The 10,389-nt window shown below is 56.0% G+C and overlaps 2 protein-coding genes across 6 annotated transcripts; one reads left to right on the top strand and one right to left on the bottom strand.

Moving 5' to 3' along the window:
- Window positions 1–3,311: 3,311 nt before the first annotated feature.
- On the top strand, window positions 3,312–5,666 carry PPP1R14B (protein phosphatase 1 regulatory inhibitor subunit 14B). Its single transcript, XM_084761988.1, has 4 exons — window positions 3,312–3,839; window positions 4,908–4,991; window positions 5,203–5,235; window positions 5,328–5,666. Exons 1-4 carry the CDS (start codon window positions 3,582–3,584, stop codon window positions 5,394–5,396), a joined length of 444 nt encoding a protein of 147 aa, XP_084618114.1. The 5' UTR covers window positions 3,312–3,581; the 3' UTR covers window positions 5,397–5,666.
- A 414-nt stretch (window positions 5,667–6,080) lies between these two features.
- Window positions 6,081–8,781, bottom strand: FKBP2 (FKBP prolyl isomerase 2). Of its 5 annotated transcripts, none has more exons than XM_084761441.1 (6): window positions 8,629–8,781; window positions 7,224–7,392; window positions 6,810–6,922; window positions 6,651–6,697; window positions 6,309–6,344; window positions 6,081–6,227 (listed from the first exon to the last, which is right to left on the bottom strand). In XM_084761441.1, the coding sequence occupies exons 1-6, from the start codon at window positions 8,724–8,726 to the stop codon at window positions 6,166–6,168; spliced, it is 525 nt and encodes a 174-aa protein (XP_084617567.1). In that variant the 5' UTR covers window positions 8,727–8,781; the 3' UTR covers window positions 6,081–6,165. The 5 variants fall into 5 exon arrangements, with proteins under 5 accessions (XP_084617567.1, XP_084617566.1, XP_084617564.1 ...); XM_084761440.1 differs by having other exon boundaries at window positions 7,224–7,410; window positions 8,629–8,760; XM_084761438.1 differs by lacking the exon at window positions 8,629–8,781 and adding an exon at window positions 7,806–8,500.
- Window positions 8,782–10,389: the final 1,608 nt, after the last annotated feature.

Here is a 10,389-nt window from a genome sequence, read left to right as displayed (position 1 = left end):
AATGGTAATAGAGCTTCTCGGCAGGCAGTAATGGGGGACCGAAAGCAGCCTTTTCCGGCCTCTACCCTTGATTAAGGGATTGGTCTGGGCCCACGGGTCCCTCCCCAGGGCCTCTGCTTAAGGGAGGTGCAGCAAGCATCCTTAAGCTGCATGCTGGTGGGAGGGGGCCACATCACCCTGGGAAAAGTGGAGCATGGGAAGGGAAGCTCCAGCCGGAGGCTAGAGGAGAGGCTAGGCACACTCCAGTCCTAGGAGGGCTGGTGGGTGAGCATAGCAGGATAAAGCTCCCGGACCTGAGCTCTGGGTCACAGGGAGGTCAGGATTCTCTGCCTCCTGGTAGAGAGGCTCCTGGCACAGGTGAGTGAGCTACCCACTTCCTGGGCAGAGTCAGGACTTGAATCCAACCCCTTGTGCTCCAAGGCTAGGGTTCCATTGAAGAAGCCCACATTTCAAGAAAGCTGCGGGCCAGCATACCCATCTTTCTTCTCACAGTGACTGGCCATAGGAAGAGGCAAGACAGAGCAGCCATCCCCAGCAAAACAAGGATGCCCTGGGGATGACACAGGAGGTGGCCAGAGGGAAAAGCAGGATGGCCATGCCTCTGTGAAAACCTGGCATTTGAAGCGAACTGGAGACTTTCACATCAACCGTGAAGATCAAGGGCCAGCAAAGTTCGTGCTCAGTATCCTCACCTTGCGGGCCCAGAGGGGGCAAAAGGCGTTCAGAGTCATAGGCTCCACGCTCTGAATCTGTTGGGCACTAGCAACCATTAAAGTATCTTTAATCCATGAGTTCCTGCAAGGCGCAAACCAACCAATGCTGGGGTTCAAAACGAGGTGCCCTGCCTTTGCTGGGGTGAGTTGGGCATGCAGGAAATCTGGTCCCGGGAAAAGTGACTGTCCTATTAGTTCAGGCATGGAAGGAGGTCAGGCTTGTCATGCCCTAAAGGGCAATAGCAGAAACCAACCTACCCAGCCCCACAGGCTAGCTGAAAGTAAGCTAATGTCAGGCAGTGGGCTGGGGTGGTGTAGGGTGGGGGCGTCCATTTACTCCAGTGCTTCCCCTCCTGAGCACCAAGGGAATCTGGCCCCAGCCAGTCTCCTCAGTGAGCGGCTTGCTTCCCACCCTCACACACAAACACCACCCCCAGCCTCCCTTCTCATTTTACTTATTTATTTATTTCTTGCCTCCTGTATCCCAGGCTGGTTTCAAACTCACTAAGTAGCCAAGGAAAACTTTGAACTTCCAATCCCCTTGCCTCCACAAGTGTGATTACAAATGTGCACCACCACAGACAATTGTGTGTGGCACTGGAGATGAAGCCTAAGGCATTGTGCATGCTGGGCAAACACTGCACCAAGGGAGCGAGCTACCTCCCCAGACTTGATGCCCTTCATTTTATTTTTACCGTGCTGGGAATCAAACCCATGACCTTGCACACGCTAGGTAAATGCTCTGCCCCTGACCTATATCCCTAGCCTTTGTGGTTTCTCTCCAAAAATAGCATCAAGGGGTCTAGAGAGATGCCTCAGCAGCTAAGAGCACTTGCTCCTGCAGAGGACCCAGGTTCAATTCTCAGCACCCATATAGTGGCTGAGAACCATCCATAGCTCTAGTTCCAGAGAATTCAGAGCATTCTTCTGACTTCCACAAGCACATGGTGGTACACCTACATACATGCAGACTAAACATTCATAACATACACATAAAATAAAATCACCTAAAAAAAAAAAAAAGGTAGCACAAAGGAGGAGCCTAGCGCCCTGAGTTTGGATGCAGTACCATCTGCGATCCTAGGCCAGACTTACCTCTCTGAACTCCACCTACTCAAGGGTTTTTTCCTCCAAAGCATTGGGGTGAGGACTCGCTGTGCCTGTAATCTTGAGGTTATTTGGAACTGAAGACGGTAAGCCAGCCATAGAGACATCCAGAAATTGCAATACGACCTCCTTGGGTGGTATAAGATGGGGTGGGGTCAGGGCACTAGTAAAAACTCCGCCTTAAGTATGTTGAGGTGTGTGTCACACAGCCTGGCCTCAAAAATCCCAACTCCCCATATATTTGACTTAACTCTGTGCTGTTACCAGTGAAGTTTCCATGGGCTTCCCTGGGTAACGTTCCTCGTAGCCTTCAGAGGAAAGCCATCCTTCTTTTACAGTCGTTTGTTCAGTCAACAGAATGAAGTCATCTGCCTGAGTCTGAAGAGTTTTAGGAGCTGGGGTTCTGTAGGGATCTGACAGTTTCCTAAGGCCTTGGGTTTGACAAGCAAACAAGGGGATCCAGCAAACAAGGGGATCCAGCAAACAAGGTCCTCAGAGCTCTCGGCCACCAAAATTCGCTGTCTAGAAGAAAGAAAAACGAATGAATGAAACAGTTTAAAGATGCAGGCAGAGTAAAGGAAGAAAGGAACGTGGCCTCCTAAAGTGCGAAAGTTGGAGGAGCTATTGAGAGAACTAGCTTGCTGCCAGACAGCGGAACAGGCCGGGCAGGGGTCCGGATAAACGTTCATTTGGGGTCAACTGATATTTATTTTATAATCATGAGTTTTGGCTTTCCCACGTGCTAGCTCTTAGCACCGAGTTTCCTCCTTTGCACACGCTCAAGCTGCGGGGTGCCCAGGGCCACGCCCAACCCAACCCAGCTAGCCCGGAGGGGCGCGCCCCAAACAAGTTTGCACTTCGCGGCGGGCTGGGCAGCTGGGAGTGGCAACATCGTGGAGCAACGGACTACATTGCCCACAATGCCTCGCGCGCCGCCATCTCAGCCGGTGGGCGGTGGTCGTCCCAGGTCCTGGCTATTGTAAGCCAAACGGCTAGCTCTACACGCCCCAACTTCGACTCCTCCTTGAGGGGCGTGAGACCAAACTGAGTAGGGCGCCCAGCACCTGGGCAGTGCCTAGACGCCTTTGCACACCCCTATCCCCGGAAGCCCTTGTCCACGTGTCGATCCGCGCGCGGAAGTCCTCTCGCTCCTTGCTGACCAAGGGTCTCGCACGTTCTTCGCTGGATCTGCGCCCACTCGGCCTCGTGCCTAGCCCGCCTCTGTTTGCGCCTCAGTGACAGAATGACACAGGGTCAGAAGAAGACCATGGTCCTAGCAGGCGTGCAGACTCAAGCACCGGGCACCTAGAAGTCTAGATTTGGGACCAGAAGTTAAGTTAAAAGAGACGGGACAGACAGCCTAGGACCCTGCAAAGTAGATCCTCCCCTATCCCCTTTCAGGAGGCGGGGTTGGGGGGGGAGGCTCTGAAGTGGGGCTGGCCCTTTAAGGGGGTGTGGTCGGGGGGCGGGGGAAGAGAGCAAGACAGAGAAAGCGGCATCGGCGGCTGCTCGGGCGGCGGCCGCGGGGGACAAAGGGCGGGCGGATCGGTGGGGAGGGGGCGGGGCGCGGCCAGGCCAAGCCCGGGGGCTCCGCATGCTGCAGCTGCCCCCGGGCGCCCCCGCCGCCGCCCTCGCCGCGGAGCCGCGCGGAGCGTAGCCCGCGAGCTAACCGGAGCCTGCGGCCCGGAGCCAGCCGGCGGGCGTCCGGGAGGCGGCGGCGCAGGGAGGGGCCCGAGCGCGCACGTGGCCCCGGCGGCCGCCATGGCGGACAGCGGCCCCGCGGGGGGCGCGGCGTTGGCTGCTCCGGCCCCCGGGCCGGGCAGTGGCAGCACAGGGCCCCGAGTCTACTTCCAGAGCCCCCCTGGGGCCGCAGGCGAAGGCCCGGGGGGCGCGGATGACGATGGCCCGGTGAGACGGCAAGGGAAGGTCACCGTCAAGTACGACCGCAAGGAGCTACGGAAGCGCCTCAACCTGGAGGAGTGGATCTTAGAACAGCTCACGCGTCTCTATGACTGCCAGGTTTGCTCCCCACCCCGCGCCGATACCCTAAAATCGGACCCTAGTCTGTCCGCCGGGAAACTCTAGTCAGTCACAACAGAAGTGGGAGCTCCGCGGCTAAGCCACCGGTCTTAACACTCGCTGCCCCAGTGTGCTTTTTCTTGCCTAACCTAAGTCACTCTAGCTTTCTCCGCTGCCCTGGACCTTGCGTCCTTCGTGGTCCTGACCTAGGTTAAGCGTGGTGTCCTCCCCTAGCCTAGAAGGAATCGATAGCCTGGCCTGGGACTGGAGGCAGGGGTATAGCTTGGGCTGACAGTGAAAGGTCTAATATGCTTAGTCTAGTCGGGGCTCGCATAGACACTAGTTGAAAGGCAGAACTGTAACTGTTTCGAGTGTCATAAAGGATCTGAGTTGTTCTAGTGGGCTAGCCTGCCATTCGTCTGCCTGTGGAGACAGGTTAGCCAGCTTTCCGGGCTCTGGTTCTCCACCCCATGACTCCCTTGCTTGTTCAGATGGTGACTCAGGCCCCCAGGGGTAGGGTGGAGGAGTGGGCTTGCCCTGTGATCCCTATCCTAGCCCAGCCTGGGAATGCAGCTGGCTCTAAGTGTGATAGCTGCACCTTAGGGCAGGGGGCTTGTACCCTTTTCTTCTCAAAGCATGGGCTCTTTGTTTCTCCTTTATCAAGCATGGGTCTTTCCCATTGACCCTTTACCCTCACTTCCTCCTCCCTCCCAGGAAGCTGTGACAGGTGTTTGGGGGAGGGGAGGGGGCTGTGATGAATTGGGACAGCTGGCCCTACCAGTGCTCTAGTGAGCTAGAGGTCCCGGATGCTGAGAAAGCACATCTGCTAGGTTCACAGCCCAAGATCCCCAGCCCTGTCTGTCTGGCGCCCCTGGTGCCCACTGGCAGGGACAGGAAGTTCCCCCTCATTGGGCAATTTGCCTTGGCACAGACGTGATCTGTTTTCCTTCTCAGAGCAGCTGTCTTCTACCGGGCAAGGAGGGCTGGGCTGGTTTTGAGTTGGGCAGGGAGGATTCTCCACACCCTCTCCTGGCTGAGGCTCTTGTCTGTCGTCCTTCCCCGCCCCAGGAAGAGGAGATCCCAGAGCTCGAGATAGATGTGGATGAACTCTTGGACATGGAAAGTGATGATACCCGGGCTGCTAGAGTCAAGGTAAGCTGAGGTCATCTAGTGGAGGGCTGCCCGTGGGGAAGCTTGGCCCTGGTGCCATCCCTTGGTTTGGGTCATCTTCTGCCGCTGGAAAAACAAGGCTCACGGAACTTAACTTAGGTATGTTCCTAAGCGGCCTCAGTCTCTTGGGGAGAGAACATGAGTGAACAGTGAGCCCGTGTCCCCAAGAACTTACTGTGTTCTCCCTCACCAGGAGCTGCTAGTTGACTGTTACAAACCCACTGAGGTAAGTCATTTTCCCTGACCCAGGGTGGGTATGTATGTGTGGCAGATGACCACCTAGGATCCTGGCCTCTCTAACGCCTCCCCCACCTCTAGGCCTTCATCTCTGGCCTGCTGGACAAGATCCGGGGCATGCAGAAGCTGAGCACACCCCAGAAGAAGTAAGGTCCTGACTCATGACCGTGGCTCCCACAGGACAATCGCTGCCCCCCAACCTCGTAGCAACAGCAATACCGGGGGACCCTGCAGCCAGGCCTGGTGCCATGAGCAGGGATCCCTATGCCCCTGCCTAGGGGCCACTTCCCTTGACCTCAGTTTTCCATTTTTGGGGTTTTTTATTGTTATTAAACTGATGGGACTTTTTGTGTTTTTATATTGACTCTGCGGCGCAGGCCCTTTAAAAATAAAGCTAGGATACACCTTTGGAGCAGCTAACAGGCTTGGCTGGTCTTTTATAGGGGACAACACTGCTCTACAATTGTCACCAGCTCAGCTACTCCCCAGGTGACCACAGGCCTTCTTGCAGGCCATGTAGCCATGGTGATAACACATGTTGGCTCCCAGATCGGTATTCTAAGTGGCTAGGGAACTGTGTTGCTACCAGCAGTCTTGAAAGTTTTTTACTACACTGGGTAAGGGTCTCCAGGTTATTTGGTTGAGGCTAGACCTCAAGGCTCTGTATCAAGGAAAGATGAGACTGGAGCTGGTTTTGTTTTCTCCCATGCTGAGGATCCACCATGGGCCTCACTCCCGTTAGACCAGTGCTCCACTCCGGAGCTATTCCCCAACGCTGGAGCACAGGGCGTAATTTAAGTCTCTTAGGATCCACAAAGAAACACAGACTCACTCTTGAGTTTTAAAGGCTTTTTTGTTTGTTTTGTTTTGTTTTAAAACAGTCTGGTCCCTGACAGGGCCTCCTACCCCTCTGCAGCCGCTACAGCTCTGAACGTCGCTCAATCTTGAGCAGCTCCACCTCAAACACCAGGGTGGCTCCACCTGGAGGGAGAAGAGTGGTCAGAGCGGGACATGGGGCCCTAGGAGAGTGATGGGGTGGAGGGGGTGCTGAGGGTATATTACCTGGGATCTTTGGGGGAGCTCCCCGCTCTCCATACCCTGTCAAAATAGACAAAGATACTAAGTAAGTTGTGGCTAGGCTCCCTTCTAGCCCACATAAAGGATGATTCTGTCGTAGGGAGAAATGGAAGGTGTGGTGAAGGCTGGGACACCAAAGGACGACAGCCAAATGCAAGCTTTGCCCAATCCTGGCTGCTAAACGCAAGTCGGACTTGGAGGTGGCGTATATTACACTGACTAGATGGGGGGGGGGACACCAATGAAGCCGAAGAAGCTTTAGCCCATCTTTAGGTGCAGCCCACCTTCCCTCCCCTATCACCCGCCCATCCCCCAAGGGCCTCTTACCCAGCTCAGATGGGATCACCAGCTTCCGCTTTTCTCCTTCACACATCCTGCAGGATGATGTTGGCTCAGCACGTGAGGCACCCAGACCCCTGCCCCACAACTGGGCCTTTCACCCACAGCTCACTTCTTGGATCACTGCAACATGTACCCCAGACTTACCCCAGCAGCCCCTGGTCCCAGCCCTTGATGACCTGGCCAGTGCCAAGGGAGAAAACAAAGGGCTGGTTCTGTGGTAGGCTGCTGTCAAACTCTGTCCCATCTTCTAGCTTCCCCTGTGAGACCATGGGAAAACTAGTAAGGAGAGAGGTGAGCATTCCAGAACTCCCTTCCACCCCACTTTTCTCAAGGTGGTTACCACAGCATTGGTGGTCACCTTCCTTAAAAGGTAAAATGCCTTGGGTAGCTCATGTACAGTAACGTGCGTGCTGGCATCTAAATGGAAAGGTAGGGGGGAACCGTGGAAAAGAGCTCAGAGGACAAACGGTGGTGTGCTCAAGGTCATCTACACAATTGGGGAAAGAATGAGATTCCAAAGTCCTCTCTGGGCCCCAGAAGATCCATCCTGACACATACCGTGTAATGCATGTGTAAGACATCTCCCTTTCTAGACTTGATGGGGCAGTGGTCCACGCGTTTCTTCACTCCGATCTGCAGCTTCCGTTTGCCTTCTGCCCCCGTGGCTGTGGCCAGGGCACTCAGGCAAATGGACAGTATTGTCAGGACCCAGCTCAGCCTCATGTCTCTGTAGGCACAGGCCACCCTATCCCCGACCAAAACGGGGGGTGGGGGGCATCATGGAACTTAAGCCAATGTCATCCCCATTGTATCTTCTTGCCTGTTCTGGGGAATCCCACTGTCCCCGGTCACCACCCTCTCCCCTGGGCTCTTCGGCCACACTTACCAGTCCAATGAGAAGGGGGCTTGGCCGAGGACCCCAGCAGCGAGGGGAGGGAGTCAGGGGAGGCCACAGCAGCCAGGGCCCCGTCCCTTTACTCACTACCAGACCTTCTCTCCCTCCCGGTCCCCATTTCCGTTTTTCAGTTCCCGCCAGTCCCTTTACGTAAAGTCCAAACCCTATCTGGTTGCACCGGATTTGTCCCGACCGGACGACCCCACTCCCGCCACACCCAGCTGCCCCCTGTCCAGCACACCCACACCTCTGCGGCAGCTGGAGGTGGCCGGCCCCGAGGTACCCACACATCTCCGCTAGGCGGCTCTGGAGAGGCACGGTCCTCCGGAGGCATTCCCCATCCCGGTTCCGTGCCTCCTCCACCAGGGGCTCCCCCCCAGCTCTGAGCTCTCGGGGGCCTCCGAGGCACCCAGACTGGACTCGAGTCAGCGGGGCGCCGAGCCCGCTCCACCCACACAACCTCTCCAGGGGGAGTTCTCGGTCTACCGCGACCCCAGGCGCGGCCACCACGAAGACCGCCGCCCCGTGGACGCCCCTGACCATTGCTCAGGCTTGGCTCTCCGCAAGGCTCCCTAGCCCCACCCCCTAGGGTGCTTGGCTCCGCCCCCTGACTTACAACCCCGCCCTCAGTAATGCTAGGCCGCTTCTGCACAGGGGCCACGCCTACCACTGGCTGAAGCCCCGCCTCTAACGCCTGGGAACCCACGCCCTCAGTCTCCGACCCCAAGGCTCCACCTTCCACCTGCTCCAGCTCCTCCTCTAGAGGCCAGACCCCGCCCCCCAGGCCTCCTAACCCAGCTACAGAACACTTAGTTCCGCCCTCCACCCTAACCGGCTCCGATGTTCTTCCCACCGCTGTTCCGCGTCCCGCCCCGAGCCCCAGGGCTCCGCCCCGTACGGCATGTGAGCCCGCCCCCTGCGGCATTGCCAGCCGCCGGACCCCAGCCCCAATTCCTTCGTCCGTTATCCCTCGCTGGCACGCAGATTCCGGCCCGCTTCGAACTGGCCTGCCCCAGACTGCCCTCCTGCACCCGGATCACCCAGCCCGGGCTGTGGCCCCCCGCTCACCTCCTCACCGCGCCCCCGGAGCCAATCCCGCTCGCGCTGTCACCTCTGCGCAGGCGCGTCCTCGTCGCTACAGGGCGGGACACGCTGCCCGCTCTCATTGGAGCATCCAAAACCCGCTGCTGCACTCTCAGGGAGTGGCTTCTCGGTTGGCCCCGCCTCCTAAATTATATTTTAAAACGTCACTTCCGGCGGTCGGGTCACCTGTTGGGTTTGGTAAAAAATGGTTTCTAAAAGTCAGAAGGTGGTTCCTGCCAAGGTGACGTGGTCACGCAAGCAGGAGTGCTGGTGCTCAGAGGGATTCTTACCAGCACCGTGCAGACTTCTGTCGTCATGAATGGACACGCTTTTGGCTAGTTACTGTGAAAAGAGCCCAGGGTTCAGAGCGACACCCCAGGTTTGAATCCTAGGTCTTCCGCTTCTGGGCTGGCTGTGTGACCTTGACCAAGTTCATTCTCCCGGTCCCTGACCTATGTGGACCCCTTCCATCTTGTAGTCTGCAATATCCAGGCTCACCTTTGGCTAAACAATTACTGCTCACAGTGGCCTCGCTGGGCCTGGTCTACCAGTGCCGAGTAAACATTTTTCAACCGAAGGACCCTACAAACCTGAGTTAGGCTGTGGCGTCGAGTGACTTCATACCCGTCTCAGGCCAGTTTAATCAGGATGCTGACTTGAAGCCAAAGGAAGCATACTGCGTATCTGACGAAGCTTATGGGCCTCAGTAAAATGGTGTGGTGTCCCATGCCTGTAATGTCAATACTTTGGAGGTGGGGGCAGTAGGATCTAAAATTCAAAGATATTCCCAGGTATATAAAATATTCTTGGCCAGGCTGGGATACATACATGAAACACCATCTCAAAATATATATATATATATAAAGTTAAAAAACAGCATCAGAGCTGAAGACGTAGCTAAGTCAGTAATGCTCACCTAGCGTGTGTGAACTCAGGTCTGGTTCCCAGCAGTATGTAAACCAGGTGTGGTGGTGCAAACCTGTCACTGCAGACTTGAGAGGTGGCTGCAAGATGCTCAGAAATCTATGTCATCCTCAGCTACATAGGAGTTTGAGGCCACCCTGGGCTAGGTGAGACTCTCATAAATGGATAAATAAATGTGTGGCTGTCATCATCAGGAATTCTTTAGTTTACCCTACTCCTGTCTTGGTGCCACCAAGATCATGACCAGTCCCTTATTTAGGGAGGGTGGCTACTTTCAGTCAATTTCTGGCCCCAAGTCCTGTAGCAGGGCAAAGCCTTGGTGCTTGGCTGGCCTTCCACTCCATCCAGGGCCCTGGAGAAGGGTAGACGCTGAGCCTTGGCCAGACAGGTTAGGAATCTGAGGCAGCAGCTGATGAACCCTAGGGTACCAAGGGTCACTCAGGTGGGAGGACTGAGGGGGTGGATGTGCTTCTTTTTCTCTTTTGGAGACAGGGTTTCTCTGTGTAGCCTTGGCTGTCCTGGACTGGTTTTGTAGATCAGGCTGGCCTCGAACTCACAGCGATCCACCTGCTTCTGCCTCCCGAGTGCGGGGGATTAGAGGCACATGCCACCGCACCCGGCTAGGACATGTGTCTTTAAAAGGGCCTTCCAGCCATATGAAAATGAGATGTGAGGTATGAAAAGGGCAACCATGGGAACAATGGTGTAAGTGAGCCGAACAGGGAAGGTGGGCGTTACTACCTACTGTATGAAGAAGCACACTCTTGTCTAGAGTCCAAAGGGTTCCGATGGCGGCAATTATCTGTCCTTTCCATGTAAACA

This window comes from Acomys minous (assembly GCF_964271855.1).
Source record: "Acomys minous genome assembly, chromosome: 2".
NCBI lineage: Eukaryota > Metazoa > Chordata > Mammalia > Rodentia > Muridae > Acomys > Acomys minous.
This window is presented reverse-complemented; position numbering and strand designations above follow the sequence as displayed.